The sequence below is a fragment of the Pygocentrus nattereri genome, chromosome 23 (genome assembly GCF_015220715.1).
Source record: "Pygocentrus nattereri isolate fPygNat1 chromosome 23, fPygNat1.pri, whole genome shotgun sequence".
NCBI classification, from domain to species: domain Eukaryota; kingdom Metazoa; phylum Chordata; class Actinopteri; order Characiformes; family Serrasalmidae; genus Pygocentrus; species Pygocentrus nattereri.
The window spans coordinates 4,267,624-4,293,307 of record NC_051233.1 but is presented as its reverse complement, the minus strand read 5'-3'; the positions used below and the strand labels follow the sequence as shown (position 1 = coordinate 4,293,307).

The window sequence follows — 25,684 nt, the reverse complement described above, 5'->3', positions numbered from 1 at the left end:
GCTCCCTTTCTTTCTTTCTTTCGCTCCCTTTCTTTCTTTCTTTCGCTCCCTTTCTTTCTTTCGCTCCCTTTCTTTCTTTCTTTCTTTCGCTCCCTTTCTTTCTTTCGCTCCCTTTCTTTCTTTCTTTCTTTCTTTCGCTCCCTTTCTTTCTTTCTTTCTTTCGCTCCCTTTCTTTCTTTCGCTCCCTTTCTTTCTTTCTTTCTTTCTTTCTTTCTTTCTTTCTTTCTTTCTTTCGCTCCCTTTCTTTCTTTCGCTCCCTTTCTTTCTTTCTTTCTTTCGCTCCCTTTCTTTCTTTCGCTCCCTTTCTTTCTTTCGCTCCCTTTCTTTCTTTCGCTCCCTTTCTTTCTTTCTTTCTTTCTTTCGCTCCCTTTCTTTCTTTCTTTCTTTCTTTCTTTCTTTCTTTCGCTCCCTTTCTTTCTTTCTTTCTTTCGCTCCCTTTCTTTCTTTCGCTCCCTTTCTTTCTCTCCCCCTTTCTTTCTTTCTTTCTTTCTTTCTCTCCCCCTTTCTTTCTTTCTTTCTTTCTTTCGCTCCCTTTCTTTCTTTCTTTCGCTCCCTTTCTTTCTTTCGCTCCCTTTCTTTCTTTCGCTCCCTTTCTTTCTTTCGCTCCCTTTCTTTCTTTCGCTCCCTTTCTTTCTTTCTTTCTTTCTTTCTTTCTTTCGCTCCCTTTCTTTCTTTCTTTCTTTCTTTCTTTCGCTCTCTTTCTTTCTTTCTTTCGCTCCCTTTCTTTTCCCTTTCTTTCTTTCTTTCTTTCGCTCCCTTTCTTTTCCCTGTCTTTCTTTTTCTCTCCTTTTCCTGTTTTTCCTTTTTCTCTCCTTTTCCTGTTTTTCCTTTTTCTGTCTTTTTGTCTTTCTCTTCCTTTTCTTTCTCTTTTCTTTGTCTTCCTCCTTTTTTCTCTTCTCTCATTTTATCTTCTATCTGTCTTTTTTCTTTTTCATTATCTGTCTTTTTTCTCTTTTTTTTCTTCTATTTCTTTATCTCTGTCTCTCTCTCTCTGTCCCTGTGGGTGTGTTAAGCTCTCCTGCTGTCGTTTCCTTGCGAGCCTGTGGGTTGCTGAAGGTCTGTTTGGTAGAGCCGGCTGGTCAGGGCCGTTCGCGCTCTTAGCTTTTATCAACTCCGCCGGGAGAAAATAGACCTGGGCCCGAGGCCAGGATCATGCCCCGATTTTACAGCGCGTATGGAAAACAACATCTCCGAACACGGCGCGGCTGCTGGTTTACATAAGGGCTGCCCCAAGGCCTCGTTTATCTGTCAGCTTGTAGTTGGAAGCTCCAGTCAGGTGCTATCTTTGTGTGTTGCGCCGTCGAGTGCCAGCGTTTGGGGCAGTGCATGAAGACGTTACGTAAGCTCCAACACAGAGGCCGCACTTCATTCTGTTCTTCTTTTGAAGCGCAACAGGTTTTCACAAGGCTGTTTAAAGCTGTCACAGTCCAGTCTGATTATGCAACGCTGTTGATTATGAAAATGTGTTTTAAACAAGCTCTGCTGCGTGCTGCGCTCAAAAGACCTCGCTTTAATTACCCTGGAAAAGAACGAGTCGGACACAAGTCATGCCGTAGGAACTGGGAGTGAGCCGTTCCGCTGGCCAGGCCTAACTAGGCCGTTTGAATTGGGCCGATACCGTTTGTGTTGCGATTATCGACGCTGTCAGAAGAAAACTTCGTCTCTGTTATTGTTTATAAATTTTAACAATTTGAAAAATAGTTTGAAAAGTTTTCGGTAACACTTTCTCTCAAGGTTATGTCCATAAGAGCCCATGAATTCCTAATACATTATAATGCCTTCATAAGGCATCATAAACATGGCTATAAATATTTCTATAAATATTTCTAAAGTTTTTTTTTTTTTTTTACACGTTATAGCCATCACTCCTTATGCGTTGTGAATTGTTAACAAGTAATAAGCAGCGTTCCTAGCAGGTTATAATAGCTCATAAGTTGTATTTGTATTGTTAACCGTACTAAAGCCTCCTCCAGGGTTAAGAGTGAAGTATGTACTGAAGGATTTACTGAAACACTAAAACACACACAGTAAAGCTCATTACAGGCTCCAGATATCAGAGTTTAAACTAGAGCTGCCCTCAGTTTCACCCAATGTGGGAAAGTCAATGTGCACCACTGTTAATGTGCACCACCGTTAGCCTGGCACTGACTTAACACTGCATATCCAATAGAGCGCCAGCAGAAACCAGCACTACTGTACTGTAGTGATATTAGAGTGAAGGTGAGAAATAAAATACTGGAATTTCATAAATAATCTGTGTGTTTGTCTTTATGCTCTTCAAGCTTGGACTGACTGCTTTAGCACCAACAGTATAGTATAACTTTATTAACACTACTTATAATGCGTTATGAACAGTTCTTCATATATAATAAACATGACTAAAATGTAATTTTAATTTTATAAGTATTTATAACTCTTTATAATGCCTCATGAATGCATTGGAACATGTTATGCATGTCTTTATAGATGCTTAAAAAGTGACATTCTTAGTGTTGCCAGGTTTTCTTATCGCTGTGTATTAGAGTTGCAGTATATTAATGCATTGGTGGGTGAATCTGTAAGGAAAAGCTTTGTTTTGACCAGGGCTGCTTTACTTTTGTTCAGTCAGTATCTTGATTTTGTTCGAACATAGAGATATAAAACTTTAAATTGTGGTTGTATGGAGCATCGGTGAATCAGTAATGGGACACGGCTTGTCTGCGTTTAGTTCAGAGAGTTTATTTTTGTACCATTATATCAATACCTTGGATAATCTTTTGAAAGAAGAGGCGAGACCGTAATTTTCCCTTTTGCACAACGAAATGTTGATTCACTCTCAGTGAAAAAGAAACATTAATAAATGACGTTTTCCAGCAAAAAGGGAGTAAGAGGCTCCCGTGTTGCCAGAAATAGACTGTATTATCTATGATGTGTGGATCGCCTGGAAACGTGTTTGTTCGTCTTGGGCTGTTTGATAGTTCATCTAGAAAATAACAAGAGGGGTCGTTTTCTGTGTATATTTCATTGAAAGTAGTACAAAGACAAATTAAATGTTGAAGCTGAATAATTTTATTGTTTATTGAAAATATTTGCCAATCTGGTGCCAACAGCACATTCTAACGAAGTTGGGACAGGAGCATCAAAATTTGAATTTCTTTTTGGAAATCGTGGACACTGTGTCCTCCAGGCTAAAGACCACTGGGCGTATCAATGCACAGTTCAAAAGCCAGTATTTATGATGGTTTAGGGGGCATTGGTGCACGTGGCTTGGGTGACCTGCTCATCTGTGAAGGCCCATTTAATGCTGAACAATATATACAGGTTTTGGCAACGTGTGCTGCCATCCAGATGACGTCTTTTTCAGGGAAGGCATTATTTCAGGAAGACAATGTAAAACCACCTTCTGCATGTATTACAGCAGCACTGCTCCGTATTAAGAGTTTGGGTGCTAAACTGACCTGTCATCACTGAAATCCTTTTTTAAGCAAAAATGGGAAAACATTTCACTTTCAGAGCTACAGCCGTGTCTCCTCAGTTCTGAAACACTTAGTGTGAAGCGCCCCCAGTGGTAGCTACAGGTAGCACAGTGGTAAGTGCCCCGTCCCAACTTTTTTGAAACGTGTTGTTGGGATCAAATTCAAAATGGGCATATATTTTTAAAAAAACAATAACAATTCAGGAGATTCAGCATTTGATTGGTCTTTGTACCAGTTTCAATGGACAATAGGCTTTAAATGATCTGCATTTTGTTTTCATTTACATTTTGCACAGCATCCCAACTGTTTGGGAAATGGGTTTGTTCTAGAAACTAATGATTTTTCCAATCTGTTCCTTGGTTTTCCAGGTTTTTTATGGTGCGTTTGGCCGTCCTCTTTGGTACCTCATTCTTAAAGCAGTCTGAGCTGAAACTCTTTAACTTGACTGGGAAGAGTACAGGGCTGAACTGTGGCTGAGAAGGGAGGTGTGTGTGTATATATATATATATATATATATATATATATATATATATATATATATATATATATATATATATATATATATATATATCTCCCGTCATAGTGTAGTGGTTAACACCTCTGCCTTCGACACTGTAGACTGAGCTTCAGTCCCGACCTGGTCAATCACCCTACACTATACCAATAAGAGTCCTTGGGCAAGACTCCCAACACCGCCTTGGCCTCCCTGTGTAAAATGATCAAATTGTAAGTCACTCTGGATAAATTTGTGAGAAAAATAAGATTTTCCAATTCCCTTTAAAATCAAAATGCACATCGGATAAAAAAAAATTGACTTTTATAGTCAAAACATTCACGGAAACACTCGTACAGGTTGGTGTGGCTGGTCAAAACCCATCGTGTTTGGTTTGAGGGCTCATTTACATATTCATGTCGCGAAGGCCGATATTATGATGACAATAAACAATATATTGTGCCGCATTTCTATGAAGACAAACACACTGTTGTTCTGTTCCTCACACCTATTGTTGCTGTTATTGTGCTGACTTTGGCATGAAGGTACCACACCTGTTCTAGGAAGGTGCGCCCAGGAGCGCATACTGACTCACAGGGTTGCATCATAGATGATCACAAGGCTTCGTTTGGCCTACATTGATGGTTGTGTACGCTCAAAACTTAAGAACTCGCTAAAGGACCGATAATTTATGGGTAGTATGAAAAATGAAAAATTAGTATAATTCGTATGAACTATTTAAGATGTTTCATAAGAGGTGAATGTTAGACGAGCTAACGAGTTGAATCCTTAATTACATGCGTAGCCCTGTTGGAAGGGCTGAAAGATCAGTCGTTCTTATATCGAGAGCGCAGTTTGATAGAGCGCAATTTTCAAATCGCAAGAGCTTCAAATTATTTCATGGTCTTGCAGCCTGTTGTTGATTCGCTGCAGGTTTTACGTAGTGAAATTTCATCTGGTAATCATGGAGCTTGTGAAGTACTTTTAGATGAATTTGTCAAATCAGAAGCAGCCAAACATCCATGTGTTGTGACCTAACCTCTAATTGTCCAGGGTGTATTCTGATTTGTCCGTCTGAGTTTACACGACCTAATCGTAAAGCAAATTATTCAATAACTGCATGAAATTAATGCAGTTTTTAATTTTATTTTTATTCAATTTTTTTTTTTTTTTAAAGCTCCCCTCAAATGAACAGAACATGTATTATAACCATAAACATTAAGGCCACATGCTTACAATTCACTGCTGAACGCCAAAAATCTCCGACACTCTTTGTGTTATTTTATAGCAGTAATGTTTCCAGAGCAGATCACTGAAGAGACGCCGTCTGTTTATAGTTTAGAGCCCAGATTTGGGGAAAAACGGGTCGACTTTCAGTAGAAAAACAAAGTTCAGCTTCTTTTATTATAAGGGTTTAAAATGACGTCACCGTCTATTAGACTGGAGAGAAGAGCTACAGCCTCACACGACGCCCAGCTTCTGAATGGAGCTTATGGAGTATGAACGTTATGGAGAACATGACCGAGTGCGGTTTGGAGCCACCGGTGTTCTCGAGGAGTTGAAGGGGTTATATCATAATCGCAATATTATAGAATATATTGGTCAGAAAAATCACAATTCGATATTTTGCCCAAATCGTTCAGCTTTACCCGTTGGCCGTGATGATCGCTGTGAATGTTTCTATTCAGTCTTATGCTATTGTGTACATAGTATTAGCTATAATCATTGACACTGATTCCACTGTTGGACATATTTTCAGTTTATTGTAGATTGACTGCCAGTATTTTGAGAGATACATATCAGCACTACAGTACTTTATAAGTATCGTCATATCGTAGCTTCAGAACGCTGAACATCTGCATGCATCTTAATCCAATTACTGTTGGGATGTAAACAATGTAGGCCTATTATGGCGTTATTTTTCTATAATATAGTTTATTCTTCCTTAAATACTTGAACTGAGAGACACACAGACCTTTAATTCAGTGTTTTCACTCCAGGTTTGGAGCCGCTGCACTGTGTAGTTCAGTGTTTCTCTCTGATGTTCACGCCTCGTTCAGCTCCAGAAGGGATTAATCAGCTGATAATATCAGGAATTTTAACCAGGAGACCCAGTTATGCAGTTCAGGGGTTTCAGGACAGGAGCTGAACTCTGAACTAACTGCACTGCCAAACTTACAGAATCACGTCTGTCGAGACACGACGTCGTTTTCCAACTCACGACATTCAGTCTGATATTTAACGTTTGTCATTTAAATCTCCAGAAACAGAGAGTAGAGTTATACCGGGGGTCTGCAGCTCCGTTAGGGGGCCGACTGTTCATCTCTCAGCTAATAACATCAGCTGAAGTTCTCTGAAGGCCAGCATTGATCACGTCTGGGTTAATGAGCTGATGTTGTTTCCCTCCTATGATCAGAGTTCATCTCCTCTTTATGCAGCACCAGGGGATCCTTTACCCACCCTGACGTGAAGAGCCGGTGGGCTTCTGTGCTTTTACATGCTCTGAGAGACCCTCCAGAATAAGGAGAGGGGCTGAGTGAGATAAATAAGTGAGGTCTGCCCTGTCATGATTTCATGCACCCCTACCCAGACCCCCTCAAACTGGGCAACAAGTGTCCAGTTGTTGGTCCTGAATTCCTCTGGTCAGTGTGTCCCTCCTCCTGCACTGAGCCCGTCTTTTCGCTGGGTAGCTGATTTATCCACATGCTCGCATTGCTGGCATTCCACCCCAGCATTCCCCAGAAAGAGGGCTTAGCTCGAAGGAAGAGGTGGAACGCGCGCTCTCTCTCTCTCTCTCTCTCTCTCTCTCTCGCTCTCGCTCTCTCCCTTGCGCGCGCTCGTTCGCTCTCTCCTCTCTCGCGCGCGCTCGCTCGCTCTGTCGCTCTCTCTGCCTCCAAGTTGTTCTTTAACGTATTGATTTTTTTTTTTTTTTTTTTTTTTTTCTTTTGCTCAGTTGCTGGTTCTCTGTCTCTCTTTTTCTCTTGTCCATATTTCTCTTTTTTTGGTTCGGTGTGTGTGTGTGTGTGTGTGTGTGTGTGTGTGTGTGTCTCTCGCTCTCTCTCTCGCTCTCTCTCTCGCTCTCTCTCTCGCTCTCTCTCTCACTTTTGATCTGCCTTTCTCAGGAAGCTTCTAGTCAAGTCAGCTTTATTGTCAATACTACAATATGTACAGGACATACAGTGAACTGAAATTGCGTTACTCTCAGACCCCAATTGGGCGTAGTATATTTTGCCCTCCCCCCCCCTTTTTTTTTTTTTTTTTTTTTACAAAAAGGGCGGAAAAATCAATCTCAATTTTGTGTAATTTTCTGGAAGGCTATACTTTTCAGCGGAGCAAGACAATGTAGGGAAAGACTGGAGAAGTGTGCTGCTCTTTTGTGTTGGCAGACTTTAGTGTTTGTGAATGGCTAATTGGAGATCGGAAGCATTTATTTATTTATTTACTTACCCTAAAGTGTGCAAATGACTAGCGTCGCCCAGCTGCCTAAAGCAGCGTAGAATCTCTTAATGTGTGAGTTTATATGCATTTAATAATCCAGTAACTGCAGAAAATCAGATTTTGTCAGTGATCAGATCAACGCGTTTCCATGCGCTTGAGTAGTTGGATAATGGTGAAACTCCAGGTTTACATGAGTCCTTGCAACCAGCCAATAAACTCACAGAAGACGACGTTGCGTGGACGTAATATAAAGCTCAAATTTCATGACGCGGCATTTTTTTTTTAAACATTGCGCCACTTTACCTTGAAATTATAAGCTCTATTTCATGTTTTGGTTCAGCGTCGCTCCAAAAGTGTGTTGCTCCGTCTCACGGATTCACCGCTCACTCGTTTCCAGTCCGTTTTTGCACGTGCTCAGACTGAGAAGTCCGAAAGAAATCAGAGTAAGAGCCCACGTTCACTGAGGAATCTGACTACTGCGCTAAAATCCAGCCTCCGTATCGGATTTCTAGATCGGAGTACGGTGTTTACATGACCGGTTGAATAATGGGATAAGTGCAGAAATCCGACTATGATTGGGTTATTAAGTGCATGTGAACACACTCAGTGGCAGGAGAGACGACAGTTTGAAAGTTTTCATTGCCTTAATGAACATTTTTAGCAGTTTCCTTAGACAAGCCGGTGTTTCCAGGTCCGAATGCAGGTTAACCCTGCTTTGGTCTGAACGTGCCGTTGTGTAGTATTGTGGTCATTCTGCTGCCTCAGTGTGTTTCCCGTGTGTTTCATGTAGCTCGATTCGTATTGCACTCAGCTCTTTCTCTCTGCCTCTTCTGTTTGATGTCCCTCAGATTGCAGCTAAAATGGGGGGAGACCAGATGACTCATCTGAACCACTCCTCTCCTGTTGTTGACCCTTCCCTCTACGGCTACGGAGGTCAGAAACGCTCCCTAGATGAAGGAGGTAAGCCGTGAAATGGCAAAAGATATAGTCAGAATACCTGAAGGCATTTTTATGATGCATGATGTCTGTTTTTTTTTTATTCTGACTTTGACAAAAAAATTGATATTTAAGAATGAACTGGAAAAATAAAGTCGACAAAAATAAATGCATGAAATTAATATTTTAGCTTTGTTTTTCAAAGAATCTGCAGTTATGAGTGCAGTTATCAGATGGCCAAAGCTGCAGTGGTTGTGGGGTTTGATTGATTGATTTGATTGATTTGATTTATTTATTTAATTAATTATTTTTAAATGACGGCCTGCTGCTTTATCAAAAAACGATGTCTTAAGAGTATTTTAAGTTGTTTTAAGAGTGGAACTTGAGCCTAATAGCACAGCTTCTGAACGGCTGTAGAGGACTTGGACCACTCAGTCAACCAAACCTCCAGGTGTTGTGACATCACAGCCACAACTTACTGGCGGTCTGGCGCGCTGCGTTCAGGGGCCAAACCTCAAGCCAGACACTAAATTCCCAAACCGTCATCACATTTCTGGCTGATTCCAGGTTGTTCAGCTGTTCTTGTCACAGCTGTGACTGAAAAGCTGCTCGGTGGTGACGACAGTTTGGGAATTTGGTGTCGTCTCGTCTTCGGAATCGGACCAAATCGGCTGTCGGTCAAACGTGATCTTAAGTGTTCATTTTCTGTTCGTGGCAAAGTAAGAAGTAAAAACGTTTAAATCGCTTGAGCGTCTCCTACAGCTGTCAAAGCCGTTGCTTAGCAACAGCATCTCAGCCGGGGAGATGCAGTGTTTGTGATGTTATGGCAAAATAACAGCTCGGTTAGAGCGCTTCTCAACCAATCAGCTTGTGTGGCCGGAACTAACTGTTGTATAAACGTAGATTAACAGTATAAATGTACTCAGTGCTGAGGATTAAAGTCTCTCTATAATGTAATTTGGACTAGGCTTACGTCTAAATGCACGTCATGGTGGTGAAATACGTTGATCTATACTCACTGAGCTTGTGGAGGATGTAGTCTCGCAGCTGAAAACAGTAAAATTCACCATGCCCTCTTTAACTTGGGGGGGACTTGGTGTTCTCAGCAGGGTGCAGAGAGGCGTCTTGGTGTTTTCCTGGTCACCCTGCACTTGGTCTTTGCATGTAGGACTCGGTGGTGCACGTGTGGGTGTAGATATGTGTGGTGTGCTCTGTGCAAAAGGCAGAGCTCTTCAGCTTGCTGTGTTATTTCAGGGGGGATTACACCTTAGAGCACAAAGTACATTAAGTGTTAGGCCACAGCAGAGTCCATGTCATTGTAAGGAGGACAAGGTTTCTGTCCTTGAAGCTGCTGCGTGGAAAACGAGAAGCGTTAAAACGCAACCAAAACCCTCACGTTCTACAGCTGAGTGGAGCAGTTTCAGGAAGTGAGAGGGGTTTATTTGAGCTGCACAGCGAGCTTCGTAATCCATTCTGAAACCATGCATACGCTCCTTTATTTGCAGTCCTGTTAAAGCACACAGAAAATACAGGTGGATGCCAAAGGACAGCTAATCTGAAAGTGTCCTCTGCGTAAAGAGCTCCTATGAAGCAGATCGCTGTTGTCAGAGGAAAACATCGTACCTCCGATATTGTAACTTTACAGGAGAAGGAAAAAACCTTCTTTACTTTTAATGGAAATCAATGGAACCAGAATTTTCTCCGAGTCATTTTGGGTCATTTCCTTCAGTCTATTCGTCATGAAATTTACATACAATGTAAAGAGCAACAGGCATTTTTCAGTGGTCAAAAACTGAAAAATGTCAAAAATTGGAGATGCAAGGTTTTCTCCCGACAGCAGCATTTAACAACATATTAAAATAAAACGGGCTAATTTTTAATTGGGTCTGCTGATGTTGTACCAGCCTTGTGTCTAAAGATTTGAATATTTAGCACGGATGTAAATTGTGTCCTTGATCTGTTGTATATGCTGCCGTATCTTGAAAATGGTAACTTTACAGAAGGAATAACATACTTTACTTTTAATGGAAGTTGATGGAACCAGACGTTTTTCATTTTTACCCTTTTCTTTCAGTCCATTCATTATTAAATTTACACACAATGTAAGGTAAACGGGTGCTTTCAATTTAAGCCGACAACTGAAAAACGAGGAAAATGGACATATGAGGTTTTGTTCCGACAGCAGTGATGTGAAGTGCACGTAAGCAGAAACTAAGAAATTGAGTATTGAGAAAATGAAGTGTAGTAACTTCACTGCTTATATTCAGCAGCTCACTTAAAGATTTTTTTTTTTTTTTTTTTGTAATTTGTAGAAATATGACTTTTGCACCGTCTCTGAAACTGGATTTTGATCATATTTGTGCACCAGCAGAAAGAAATTTATATTCACCAATATACATCATTTCACTGCTACTTCCAACTTTTTTTTTTCTGTGACTTTGAAGAAATTGGGCCATTGCCTCCCTGTATTAAAACTATTTTAAGCTTCTGGATTTGGTTTATATAGGTGTGTGTATATAGTTGTGTGTTATTTTCACTGCAGAGTTTAAGGAGCTTTAAAGAAAAATACAAGCAATATTAGGAAAATTTCTCTCCCATACGATATCGATGTACACAACTATTATAGACATAAACAAATCTACAAAACCGTTGCTTTGTATATAAAATGTAGTAAAAATAGAAAATCAAATTAAAAATGAATCTTAATTTAATTAAATACTCTCTCTCTCTCTCTCTCTCTCTCTCTCTCTCTCTCTCTCTATATATATATATATATATATATATATATATATATATATATATATATATATATATATATATATATATACACACACACACACACACACACACACACACACACACACACACACACACACACACACACACACACATATATATATATATATATATATATATATATATATATATATATATACACACACATATATATATATATATATATATATATATATATATATATATATATATATATATATATATAATGTGTGTGTGTATGTGTGTGTGTGTGTGTGTGTATATATATATATATATATATATATATATGTATATATATATATATATATATATATGTATATGTATGTATGTGTATATGTGTGTGTGTGTGTGTATATATATATATATATATATATATATATATATATATATATATGTATATGTATGTGTATATATATATATATATATATATATATATATATATATATATATATGTATATGTATGTATGTGTATATGTGTGTGTGTGTGTGTGTGTGTGTGTATATATATATATATATATATATATATATATATATATGTATGTATGTGTATATGTGTGTGTGTGTGTGTGTGTGTATATATATATATATATATATATATATATATGTATATGTATGTATGTGTATATGTGTGTGTGTGTGTGTGTGTGTGTGTGTGTATATATATATATATATATATATATATATATATATATATATATATATATATATATATATATATATATATATGTATGTATATATATGTGTGTGTATATGTGTGTGTGTGTGTATATATATATATATATATATATGTGTGTGTGTGTGTGTATATGTGTGTGTGTGTATATATATATATGTGTGTGTGTGTGTGTGTGTGTGTATATGATGTTTCCAGAGCAGATCACTGAAGAGACGCCGTCTGTTTATAGTTTAGAGCCCAGATTTGGGGAAAAACGGGTCGACTTTCAGTAGAAAAACAAAGTTCAGCTTCTTTTATTATAAGGGTTTAAAATGACATCACCGTCTATTAGACTGGAGAGAAGAGCTACAGCCTCACACGACGCCCAGCTTCTGAATGGAGCTTATGGAATATGAAATTTATGAAGAGCGGTTTGGAACCACCGGTGGGTCGACAGGTGTGGACAGGTGTGGTTTTGTTTTTTCTCTCTCTCTCTCTCTACTGAAAGTCGACCCGTTTTTCCCAAAATCTGGGCTCTAAACTATAAACAGACGGCGTCTCTTCAGTGATCTGCTCTGGAAACATCACTTTTATAGTTCAGCAGTGAATTGTAAGCCTATAGTGATATGTGGAGATCATAAAACGCACGTTCTGTTCATTTGAGGAGCTTTTACAAAAAAAAATTTTTTTTACATTCAGTTCTTGCAGTTACTGAATAATTTGCCTTACGATTTGGTCAAATTCAGATGGACAAACCAAAACATACCCTGGAGAGTAAGAGGTCAAAGTTAGATGTGGGTTAAACGCGTCTCTGCGTGCTCGGCGAAAGCGATGGTTAGATGATTTCATGATCTTGGGAAGCGTGCACAAGTGTGGCTGCCGCGCCGCGTCTGTTACGTAACGTCGGCAGACCTCAGAATGAATCGTGTTGTAGGTCTGTTGTGATATACCAAAGTACCCTTTTCTGGTACCGTGATATGAAGAGATTTTACCTGCTCCACAGAAAGGATAAAGAAAGCGTTCATGCTGGTTAGAGAGGGACCTTTAACCCACCTTTTGTAATCTGTTTGTTTACCTGTCTTAACCTAATTAAAGCGCTGGGTACTGGGAGTCTAACTGTGCGAACTCCCCATAAAGGCCAGATTTAGAAGAGCCGCTTTGCTCGTCAACTTGTTTACATTTTTAACTGATAAAAATATGATCTTTTAAAATTAATAATATTAAGCTGTCTTTTCAGTTTACACTGATTATTCAGTATTGAGTATTAAAAATATCTGATATTAAATTAAAAATAAAGCCTTTTTTCCGAGTGTATCCGTTTTAGCACCGAGCCTGAAACCAAGAGGACAGAAAATCAATAAAATACACGGCTGCTTATGTTAATTGTTCATTTTTGCGCATGATAACCAACATAAATCGCCGTCGGAGTTACTGCACCTTCAGCTCAGACACTCCAGACGAACACTTTCTGAAAAGGTGTCTGAGGTGAAACTTATTTGAAGACCTCTATGCAAAAAATGAATAAATAAAGTTATCAGGCACGAGGTACATTTTTGATCGAGAATGACCCAAATTTATAAAGATATCAAATTTGTTAGCGTTTACATGTCAAACAGAGGCATGTCTGTGCATCCCAGGGTCTCCTGAGAATAACACACGGCATGTGACTGGGAATATTTTATAATTGCAGTTTTAATTGACCCAAAATACCAAATAATTCTAGGGATTTAAGGGTTAAACCTCAGAACATGTGGTGTAAAGTGAAGCACAGCTTCACAGAAGGCTTCTTTAAATAAATAAAATAAATGTTAAATGAAACGATTTGCATTGTGCAGCTGGATTCTGTGGGGCTGATCCCAAACTGTGCGGGCAGGTATTCACACGAGATATTGGCGCTGGAGCACGGAGGCCGTAGATCGACATATCGGGGCCAGTGGCTCGCAGTGTAGGAAGACCATGACTGTATATGATGATTGTACCACAGTTGTATTATTGAATTTTATTATTAGCCAAATTGTGCAAAAAAAAAAAAAACACAGTTTAAATAAATAAATAAAAATACTTTGTAATTTAGTCGCATTGTGAGATGGGGACATAACTGGGCTCAATTGGCATTAAACACATTGCAGGTTGCAGGGTGCAAATGGCAACGCAGTACTGAAGGGGGCGATAGAGGGCAGATTTGAGAGGCATCTAGTGTTGTTCCAGCAGCTAAACGTGGACGGTGGAGCAGAACGAGCTGCTTGACCTCTTCTATTGGGATGGAAATGCGATGCTGTACGATATGTACAACTGTACCCAGTTGAGAGGCACGCTGGCCGTGCGAGACCTCCCGGTCAGGCTTGGCTGTCGTCATAGCGCCCCTTGCTGTTGCGTGCGCGTGTTGCGGATTGAAACCCCGTCTGCGTCGTTGCGTAAAGTACGTTTTGGGCCTAGCGGCACCCAGGGTCGTTTTACAGAGGCGTCATATTCAAAATAAATGAAGTTGGGAGAAATGGTCCAGTATTTGGTTCTGTATTTGGCCACAGTTCAAGCCACGTTGCGTGAACGTCTGAAAAGGAAACCGTGTGTATTTGACGCCGGAAGGTGTGGCAGGAGCAACTGTAGGAAAGCCCAGGATATCTCCCTGTGTTTGAGCCTTTCCGGCGAGAGCCGAGGGTCAGACCGACTTCAGAAATGAGCGGTTTTTATCAAACACATGACTCGTGTTCACGCCAGCTGGTGTAACACATGCACGTGTGAAAATGGCCCTAGAACCTCTGAAGTGCAGCTCTGTGCAAAAGTCACAAACCACCCCTCGTTTATTCAGTTTCCTGTCAAACCACAAGCGACTTATTCACTTCTTCTCAGCACCAGGACAAACACAGGCATGTTCAGCAGCTAAAAATGCTGCTAGTCTTCTCAGGAGACCCGGTTTCTCAAAGGAACTGGTTTAGTCTCACACGATCCAGATAATCCTAAACGCATTCAGAACTTGTGCACCCTCATTTATTTATCTTTGACTTTCTTCTTCCTAATGCAGCTGGGTTGTCATATCAAAATATATCTTCTTCTTCTTCTTTCGGCTGCTCCCTTTAGGGGTCGCCACAGCGGATCATCTGCCTCCATCTTGCCCTATCCACTGCCTCCTCTACTTTCACACCAACCATCTCCATGTCCACCTTCACTACATCCATAAACCTTCTCTGAGGTCTACCTCTTCTCCTTCTACCCGGCAGCTCCATCTCCAACATTCTTTGCCCAATATATCCACTATTCCTCCTCAACACATGTCCAAACCATCTCAACCTGGCCTCTCTGGCTTTATCTCCAAACTGCTCCACCTTCACTGTCCCTCTGATCTGCTCATTTCTAATCTTGTCCATCCTGGTCACTCCCAACGAAAATCTCAGCATCTTCATCTCCGCCACCTCCAGCTCAGCCTCCTGTCTTTTAGACAGAGCCACAGTCTCCAAACCAAACATCATAGCAGGACGCACTACTATCTTGTAGACCTTCCCTTTCACTCTTGCTGCTGTCCTTCTGTCACACATCAGCCCTGACACCCGTCTCCACCCACTCCATCCTGCCTGCACCCTCTTCCTCACCTCTTTTCTACACTGTCCATTGCTCTGGAAGGTTGACCCAAGATATTTGAAGTCATCCACCTTTACGACCTCTACTGCTTGCATCTTCAAAACTCCCAAGAAATATGTTGTGGAAAAAGTGATTGTCATTTGGGCTGGAAATGATATAAAGGGTGGTCTCTAATGTCTGCACAGTACTGTAGCCCCCCTGTCCCGTCTTGCGCTTACAACATATGTGGTCTGGACAGTGAGTAGTTGGAACAAGGGGAACGGCTTTGAAGGAGCTCACGAACTTTGCAGAGGAGCTCCTGCCAAGAAGTAACAGGCTTTATATTGGTGGACAGGTTTGTTCCTATGATCTGATCGTGCGATGATCCTATGATTTAAAACTCATCCGAAAAACTCAAATTAGAATGAAGTGTAATGTTTAATGCGGAGATTTTTACCTTTTTTTTTAATTAATTTTTTATTTTTTTTTAGTTCAATTATTTCAAAATCAGAATCAAGCTTTGTTGGCCAGGTTTGCTTACACACACAAGGAATTTGGTTTTGGTGTCAGGAGCTGACGGTGCGCAGCATCAGACAGACGTGAACGTGTAGTAAATAAAATAAAAATTAAAATATAATAAAACATGCATTCCTACCATCACTCACTCACACACACACGAGAGGTGGCTTGATTTATGGTTTCCTCCAGTCATTTCATGTTTCACTGCTGCCTGAACAAAAATCTCGAATCTCCATTTTTGCCTTTTTTTTAGTTTCTGATATTTGAGAACGCCTGTTGGTCTTTACGTCGTGTAAAAACACGCATGTGTTGCAGTTTAAAATAAGCAGGCTCACACTAAGCCAGCTCATTACACTTCATTTTCTTGGGGAAGGTTCCTAATGATCAGAATTTAGGCTGCTTCTGCTTACATGTGCATCACTTGTCAGAACAAAACCCCAAAACATCTCCATTTCTTCGTTTTCCGGTTTTTGACATAATTTGTTGCCCTTTACATTGTGTGTAAAATTCATGATGAACGGACCAAAAGAAACAGCCCAACGTCCTTGAGGAAGAACTCTGGTTCCATTGACTTCCATTAAAAGTGAAGTAGGTTTTTTCCTTCTCCTATAAAGTCGCCGTTTTGGAGGTGCAAGGTTTTGTTCCTACAGCAGCGATTATGGCCCAGTCCCGGCTCAGTAGGTGACCCGGTGATGGGAGAGAAGGGTAAAATTCAGCTCCTCACTGCTGGGCTTTAGTTACATTGAGGGAATCATGATTTCAGAGAGGGGCAGTTATTTATTAGTATTTATATCGCCAGTTCTTTGGTGATATGAAGCTGAAGTCAGATATTTACAAGCTTCTTGTTTTTGTTCTGTTTCACCCCCTCCCCACCTGAAATGGTGCCACAGTTACATTCTGGCACTTCAGGCTTCAGAACTGCTGGACTATTTAAGGTGGAACAGGAAAGTTGGCCAGCTAGCTCCCGAGACATTAGCCTATTTTTAAATTTATTTAATTTTTTTTTAACGCTTGTTACAAAGAAAAGGACCAGAAAACACTGAAACAGATAATACAGTGAGTACAGTCATTGTTTTAATGGAGAAATTCTCACATCTGTGGGTTTCTTTGGCCTCTTGTTCGGCCGTCTTGCCGGTTTTTGTTTTTCTCTTATAAGAGTTTGTAGTGTCTCTGAAAAACCTCCGTTTGGAGGGTCATGTAGCCCCAACACTTCACCCCACCCCTCTATCCCCACATAAGCAGGGACACCCGACCCTAGACGTGAACGTGCAAAGCGAAGGGCCGAGGGCTGGGTGGTGGGGCCGAGGGCTGGGTGGTGGGGCCGAGGGCTGAAATGGGACTGGCCCTGTATGTTCTTGTAGAAATGGTAGCACTTAAATAAAGCTTGAAACATCAAAAGTACTTGAGCTCGTTCTAAAGTAGCGCTGCGTGAGTTTCAGCGCTGTCCAGACACACGGGCAGTGGGCAGCGCTGAAACACTCGGGCAGTGTTTGGGAATTTCAGTGTCCCGTCGTCCTCAGTGCTGTGGTTTATTACAGCCTCTCAGTACGTTGGTTCTCTGCTGTGGGGTGAATTGGCCCACAAGCGGAAACGCAGTTCTCGGCTGTCTCCTCTCGTCACCGTCGCTGTATCATGTTTTAGTGAAGAAATCAAATGACTTTCAGCCCAGCTTTGCTTGTCTTTCTCTTCTCTTACACTCTTTCCCTCTCTCTCTCTCTCTCTCTCTCTCTCTCTCTCTCTCTCTCTCTCTCAGACAGTAGGCTCTGTACGGTTGTGTTCATTTATTGTACTGTACAATAACTAGAATACAATAATTTAATGATGTTATTTTCCTTCCCTCCCCTTTTTATTTATTTTTAAAGTAGGCACCCAGCTTGGGGCAATGGTACATCCAAGGTGAGTCACAACCCTTATCCAGTCATATGCTATATATAAATTACAATTACATTTAAATTGTTGCATTTACATAAATAAATTGGTTTTAATACCCACTATAAATTCATTTCGGCATGCGCCATCATGATCAGTATCAGTCACAGTGTGATGTGGTGCCTGTGTGGAACGTTACCATGTTAGTTTTTCCAGAATCAGCTTTTGACGTTTGATGTTTACGTGTCTGTGTGTCTGTGTGTGTGTCTGTCTGTGTCACCTAAAGGCCTTTATAAATGGTTTATGTTCTTGAGTGTTTACTGTACTTACTAAACACTTTCTAAACTGTATTGCACTACAAATGTTGTTGTTGTTTATGTCCAGGGCTATAATAACAGAAGACTTCAAAGTGCCTGACAAGATGGTGGGCTTCAGTAAGTATCGGGTGGGCAGGCGTTTTAAAAACGCAGACGTTTTTGTTGAGGAATGTAATTGGAGTGAATTCCATACGTTTAACCAGTGAGTTTTTCACCATGTTATTTTCTGAATAATAATAAACGGTGAAGCCGGTTTCTTTAGTAGACTTTTGGATTTTGAAATAAGAGAACTTCTGAAATCCGATTGGCTGAGTGTAAAAAACTTGTAAATTACTTGGATTTTGGGTCTAGAACTCCACACATCAGTTGAGTTGTGTAGCAATGCATGCAGTTAGTTTGTGAAATGTCTCTGACTTTTGCTTAACAAGCTTAGCCCACTGTTAATGACCTGCATTGCTCTGTAGAATTATTGTGTATTGCGCTGAATAACTTTCATGCATTTTAACTTGTATTTTGGGTCCATGTGACGCAGCATGTGTTGATTTTTGTCATGGTTAAAGCATTTGTATGCTTCTTCTTTTAAAAAGGGGAAGTCTTTTTTTTTTTTTTTCTTTCTTTCTTTCTTTCTTTCTTTCTTTCTTTCTTAATTTCCGCATCATTTAGTCTATAAGTTGTAAGTGAGATCCAGAGTGGAAGTGAAATGCTTCATTCTCGAGAAACAGTCAGAGCTATTCACAGTGGGGAATTATAGTAACCAGACGTCTAAAGAGTTTAATGCCTTTAAAAGCTCCATCAGACAACAAACGTTACATGAAAGGCTTACAGTGCGGCCCCTGTTGTCTGAGATACTGGCAGAGAAGTACATGCAGCATGTTGCAAGACAAAACAGTCCTCAAAGAAAAGGTCCTGTTTTCAGATTTACCGAGAACGGTCCAGCTGCAGACCTCTGGCCTCTGCTCCGCTGAGGAACCAATCAAATTGCAGAACTCTGGTTCCACTCAGGAATGAAAAGCTTCTCAGAATAGCAAATGTAAATGAACCTTTTGGTGCTGCAAAATTACAGTACAAGTGGGTCAGACACACCATTGTGTCCACTCACTGTCCACTCTATTAGACACTCCTACCTCGTTGGTCCACCTTGTAGATGTAAAGTCAGAGACGACAGCTCATCTGCTGCTGCACAGTTTGTATTGGTCATCCTCTAGTCCTTCATCAGTGGTCACAGGACACTGTTGGCTGGATATGTTTGGTTGGTGGACTGTTCTCAGTCCAGCAGCGACACTGAGGTGTTTAAAAACTCCAGCAGCACTGCTGTCTCTGATCCACTCAGACCAGCGCAACACACACTAACACACCACCACCACGTCAGTGTTACTGAGAAGGATCCACCACCCAAATAGCACCTCCTCTGTGAGGGTCCATGGGGGTCCTGCCCACTGAAGAACAGGGTAACAGAGTATCAGAGAAACAGATGGACTACAGTCTGTAACTGTAGAACTACAGAGAGCAGCTATACAGTAAGTGGAGCTGATAAAGTGGACAGTGAGCGTAGAAACGAGGAGGTGGTCATGATGTTACGCCTGATCGGTGTAAATGTGACTCCGAAAACGTGTAGGTTCAGTATTGATTGTGGATGAATATTAAATAGCTGTATTTCCGGCCCCTGGCTTCTGTCACCTACTATACAGACGTCAGTGTTTCTCTATAGCGAACAGCTCTAAATGACTGACCTCTCAACCATTGAATTATGCAGGAATTTTGGAGCATCTGTGGAATTTTCCTTTAAAAAAAAAGTAAAATCACTGCCCTTGTTTTTTATTTTTGTTCTTGACTTCTGTTCTTTTTTTCCAGTAATTGGCAGAGGTGGTGAGCAGATCACTAGAATCCAGTTGGAATCGGGCTGTAAGATCCAGATTGCTGCTGGTGGGTACACTCGTAGATTTTTCCTCTGCCCTTCCCCAGAGATCATGTCTCATTTATTTAAATCACATGCAGAATAATCACACCACTCACGTTGCTTAGAACTGAGATGCAAAGTTATTTCCCTGGCGTGACTTTTTCATTTTCTCCTTTTGCTTTTGTTTGTTTTTGTTTATTTATTTATTTCTCCCCAATGTGTTTTGACTGTATCTGTTTGTGGTACGTTTTGTCGTAAACTGTGTTTTGTGTGTTGCTCCTATAGACAGTGGCAGTATGATTGACCGGCCTTGCACCTTGACTGGGAGTCCAGAGAACATTGAGTAAGCTCTCCTTGTTTTAAGGCATTCTGCTGTGTGTGTGTGTGTGTGTGTGTGTGTGTGTGTGTGTGTGTGTGTGTGTGTGCGCGCATTTTGCTCTGTTTGAAAGCATTCAAGCTCACTGATGTTCTTTAAAAAAATAATAAATATAAAGAAAAGTGACCGTAGCAGCGCTTACAACCTTTTCTTTGAAAGGCCAACCTCTGTAATTATGCTAGGTAGCTTTTTATTGTAGCAGTTTTATAGTAATTGATAATCATTTGAACATTTTAAGTGTGTTTTTTAAATCCCACAAATGGGGAAATTCCACCTCCCACATTTAAACCATCCGTGAAGTGAAACACCACATACACACACACTCTAGAGGGCAGTGAGCACACTTGCCCGGAGCGGTGGGCAGCCCTATCCACGGCGCCCGGGGAGCAGTTGGGGGTTAGGTGTCTTGCTCAAGGACACCTCCATCATGGACTGTCGGTGCTGGAGGTTGAACCTGCAACCTTCCGGTCACAGGGCCAGTTCCCTAACCTCCAGCCCACGACTGCAGCCAGTATCAGTATTTAAAACATTCAGCTTCATCACTAAATATGACTGCGCTCAAAATAGCAACAACCTGTCCCATTTTTTTTAAATTTTAGCAGTGCAGTTTAATATAATATCACAGTAATATCCGCAGTTTGATTACTTGGTGAACTACCGAGACACACAAACACTCAATTTTAACACTTTCATTTAATGTTTCTTCTTCTTTTTTAATTTTTACATTTATTTTTTAACCTTTTTTTAATGTTTACCATGCTTTGATCTTGAAATTGAGACATATTCACGTTGTTTAGCTTTAACACTGTGCAGTTTGATAGCAATTCCCCTTTTCCATGTGAGTCTTCTCTTCAATGCCGCCCCCGGTTCTGACCCCACTGTTCATTGTGCCCATCAGGCAGGCGAAGCGCCTCCTCGGTCAGATCGTGGACCGGTGTCGGAACGGCCCTGGCTACCACAACGAGATGGACAGCAACAGCGCCATCCAAGAGATCCTGATCCCGGCCAGCAAAGTGGGCCTGGTCATTGGGAAAGGAGGCGACACTATAAAACAACTTCAGGTTGGTGTTTTGACGCTTATATTCAGATTTATATCGTCGCTGTCATGAGAAACCTTCCCTCTCTTAAATGGTGACTTTACAGAAAAAAAGAACGTATCGTGTACAATAACGTTATTTATGTGTAAGAATTTTATTCCAAGTGATTTTTAGACCGGGACCATTGTCTCAGTGAATATATAATATCATGAAATATTCATACAATGTAAAAACTTGTTTAAAAATGTATGTATGTGTTTAAAAATAGAATAAGAATCAAACAAATGGAGGTTTTCATATAACAGTATTGATATGCAAACTGGATAACCAGCCCTGCTTCACTCCCTCTTACCTCCTCTTTGGGCTTCAGGAGAGGACAGGAGTGAAGATGATCATGATTCAGGACGGCCCAATGCCCACCGGTGCGGACAAGCCTTTGAGAATCACTGGGGATCCCTTTAAAGTGCAGGTGAGTGTTTTTAAAATGCACTGGAGACTCATCACCCCTTCAGGGCCAGTTGGTTGTTTAACTGCAGACGGGAGACTTTCTTAATTTGCTTTTCTGTGGCTTTAAGACAGCTGAGCTTTGTGTGTTGTGTCTCCCGCAGCAAGCACGAGAATTGGTAGTGGAGATCATCCGGGAAAAGGACCAGGGAGACTTCAGGACTGGCAGAGGAGACTTCGGCTCCAGGCTGGGAGGAAGCAGTTTGGATGTAAGCGCATACACACCACAGCACGTTGCTGACTATTGTGATTTGCCCTGTGCGTTGAAGCATAAGAACACAGCGGTGAACCTGTTTGGCTTGGTTAAAGGCTGCCCTGCACTATTTTTGAGCCAACATTGTTTGTTGCCCTTTATTTAAAGAATCATTCATCGTCATGTTGATGCTTCTGGTGTCAGAGCAATATTTCACCTTGAAGTTGCTAAGAGTGCTGCAGTTTGTATGGAGCTGCAGACGCTTCAAGTCCATTGCTATTGATCCGCTCATCATGAAATGTTCACACAATGTAAGTGATTTTAAATGAACGTGTTTGGAGCATTTTGAGCGGTGTTCCTTCAGATTCCCTCACTCACTTCCAGAAAAAAGCTGCTCGTTTAAATCTGCCGCCGGAGGAATCGCGCTGCGTGCACATCCCCTTTGCTGACAAAAACATTTCATCTGGTTTCCGTGTGAAATTGACTCTTTCTGTGCGCTGCCGTGTTTTCTTTCACAATTTAAAACATGCACTAGGGTTCTTTTATTGGCGGACGCGCTTTATTTCTCTCTGAGCGAGCCTGTGAACTGATTCAGAACAGAATGGTAATCACTTGTCACCGAATTATTGGCCAGGAGCAAAAAAGTGGGACTAACTTATTACAGTGTGAAAAACATCAACAAGGTTAATCCGATTTCAAAATGGTTTATTTCACGTCACTTGAGGTGTTGCAGATCAGTGCAGTGTAAACTGTAAATAGTTTAAGGAGCATAAAGTTTCTGTAATTTTACTCAATATGAACTTCCTCCAGCTGTACGGACAATGTTAACATGATCAGGTATGGGGTGAATTTGACTGAGCGTGTCGGCGTCGCTGCTCTCGCGACTCTTTCAGTGGGATTTCGGAGATCATCCAGTGCTGTGGAACCAGCGCCGAACGCTCTGAGCTGCTGGAGCTTCACTGCTGATGGAAATCCCACTGCTCAGTTCTGACGGATTCACTCTGATTGACATGGAGAACGCAGAACGTTCTGCTCAGGGGTCTCAGCTCCTCTCAGACTGAAGGGAAGCCAGTCAGAAACTCTGACCCCCTCTTACAGTTGGATTGTGATTGGTTCCTAGATGCCTCGCGGAACTTTGAAACCCCCTGTACTCTTCATGTGTTCTCTTGTACAAAGTCGTATCAAATACAAATCTCCAAATTCTGTTGTGCAACCTTCAAAAACCACTCCGATCTGAAACGTTCCTCTTTGGGAATACCGGCCCCTCAAAGGCTCAAGAGGACTCCTTTGTACACTGTAGCCTCATACCAATAGATAGTATACTGCACGGCCCTCGGCCAAACTACTTTTTTGGACGTTTGTACATCACCACATCAATACATATCGATCGCTGTTCACTAAATAGGAATATGAAAATTATTCCAAGCCTTTTAAGTGCCTGACTGCGGAAAAAATGTCCCGTCTGGTTCGTGTGGAAGCTTATTTTGATGAAACATGTCTCTGAACAGGTGGCTGTGCCAAGGTTTGCTGTGGGCATCGTCATTGGCAGAAACGGTGAGATGATTAAGAAGATCCAGAACGATGCTGGTGTGAGGATCCAGTTCAAACCAGGTCAGTGTGGCATATGAGCTCCGGTCTCACTGCTCTGGTGGTGTGATCTGAGTGAAGGTTTTGAGGCCGTATCCCACCAGAACTCCTCTTCTTTCAGGCTTAATTACCTTCAGAAGGTGTGGTGCTCTGCTGTGATGTGCGGAAGTGCAAGTACAGACAGCCGAATCTCAATGAACTGAGGGCGTGTAAGGACAGGGTTATGTCATCCAAATCCCTTAAGTCTTTAAAGGAGATGCCACTGAAGTGTTGACGGGTTTAGGAGAGATTAATAACGCAGCGAGTTATTTTATGCACGCTTGTGTCTCAACAGGGAGTCGCCGGTCCTTTTGGTAATTGCCGTGTTGGTGCATTCCCCTCTGAATAGCTGCAGCACGGCTGCAAATATAGATACTAAGGAGATTATCTATATTTTTTTTACATGTATAAGAAAAAGAAAAGGTGCCACAGTTTTGTCTTCCGAGTTTTTGTAGGGAATGGTGGTAAAACGGTGGTAAACTTTGTTTGAGGGCTGTTTTGCTCCACAACACTGCATGTACCCCTCCAACATGAATTTATTTAAAGAAATTAAATGTTATGACACACTTGCGTCAAAGCAGTTATAAAGCAATGCATCAGACTCTGTATTCATGACTGTTTTATGGAGTAGCTTTGGGTGAGGGAGCTTTTAGAGAAGCATCATTCTTCAGATCACCCCTGCTGTTTAAATCTTAATGATTTAACTCTGTAGAAATAAAAAAAAGTCATATGAACATTTGAGTGTGCTTAAGAACTTTGGTGGAAACATGCCAGTCACTTAAGCTGTGAGGAAAGACAATTGGTCAGGGTTCATTTATGACCGAGATTGCATATTAATAGAAAACACTTAACAAGGCACATCGTCGCTGTCAGAACAGAAGCTTGCATCGCCACTAAAGCCGGTTACTCATCAGTGTCTTGTTCAGATCTTCCCATTCCGCCTTAAATGGTGCAGCAGTTGCATTCTGGCGTCAGAACTGCTGGACTGTTTAAGGTGGAATGGGAAAGTTAGTTAGCTTAGCTACTGAGACATTTGCATGTTATTAGCAAATTTTTTATTATTTATTTATTTATTTATTTTATGCTTGTTATGAAGAAATATCACATTTGAGGCCATCTTGCAGGTCGTCGTCTTTTTTTTTTTTTTTTTTTTTTTTTTTTCTCTCTTTTTTTTCTCATAACCTCTGTTTGGAGGGCCATGTAACCCTAAAACTTCGCCCTACCCCTCTGTCTCAACAAAATCTGGGTCACCCTACTGAGCTGAGTGCAGAAAAACAGGGCTAAGGGCTGAGTAGTAGGGGTGAAATGGGATCGGGCCCATTGTCTTACACCTCTAGTGGAGGTGTCTGCTGGTGTACATGATCATTTATGTGCGTGCCTTTGTTTTGCTGTCGTGTTCCAGATGATGGAATCAGTCCAGACCGGATTGCTCAGGTGATGGGCCAGCCGGACAGATGTCAGCATGCAGTTCACCTCATCAACGAGCTGGTTCACACAGCACAGGTACAGCACTCCGCAAGTCACAAGTGATGGATTTTCTCTACCAAGTCCAGCAGAAAGACATTGAAATTACTCATTTTATATGAAATTGGATTAGTCACTCATTAGCTTGTCTCTCATATGCTTCACCAACCTAAATAGATGGTCATCATGCTTTTTACTTGCTTGCAATTTAAAATCTGGCTTGGCTGATCTAGCTGCTCTTCGGACAGGATTAGTTTTACGGGTAGAGGGGGAATAATGTAATTCCCACAGGATGACTGTAATGCATATGAATATGATGATAAATATGGGTATCAATGACCGGGATTTGAGGGGCCATTTGATTTATGCATTGCTCTCATACCAAAAAAGCTACGTATCGTTGCTGTCGGAAGAAAACCTTGTATCTCCATTTTTGGCATTTTTCAGTTTTTGACCTACTTTGAAAGTGTCTGTTACTCTTTACATGGTTTGTAAATTTTATGATGAATGCCCTAAAAGAAATGACCCAAAATGACATGGGAAAAATTCTGGTTCCATTGACTTGCATTGAAAGT

At 41.0% G+C, this 25,684-nt stretch overlaps 1 protein-coding gene across 5 annotated transcripts in view; it reads left to right on the top strand.

Annotated features, from left to right (window-relative positions):
• Nucleotides 1-25,684, top strand: part of fubp3 (far upstream element (FUSE) binding protein 3) — a 50,078-nt gene that overhangs the window by 10,761 nt on the left and 13,633 nt on the right. For all 5 annotated transcript variants that reach the window (XM_037533631.1, XM_017724318.2, XM_017724316.2 and 2 more), the window contains exons 2-11: nucleotides 8,235-8,346; nucleotides 17,689-17,722; nucleotides 18,080-18,129; nucleotides 19,864-19,935; nucleotides 20,195-20,252; nucleotides 21,184-21,346; nucleotides 21,693-21,791; nucleotides 21,931-22,035; nucleotides 23,528-23,630; nucleotides 25,048-25,148. In XM_037533631.1, coding sequence (XP_037389528.1) covers nucleotides 8,235-8,346; nucleotides 17,689-17,722; nucleotides 18,080-18,129; nucleotides 19,864-19,935; nucleotides 20,195-20,252; nucleotides 21,184-21,346; nucleotides 21,693-21,791; nucleotides 21,931-22,035; nucleotides 23,528-23,630; nucleotides 25,048-25,148 — 897 coding nt within the window. The remainder of the gene's footprint in view (nucleotides 1-8,234; nucleotides 8,347-17,688; nucleotides 17,723-18,079; nucleotides 18,130-19,863; nucleotides 19,936-20,194; nucleotides 20,253-21,183; nucleotides 21,347-21,692; nucleotides 21,792-21,930; nucleotides 22,036-23,527; nucleotides 23,631-25,047; nucleotides 25,149-25,684) is intronic.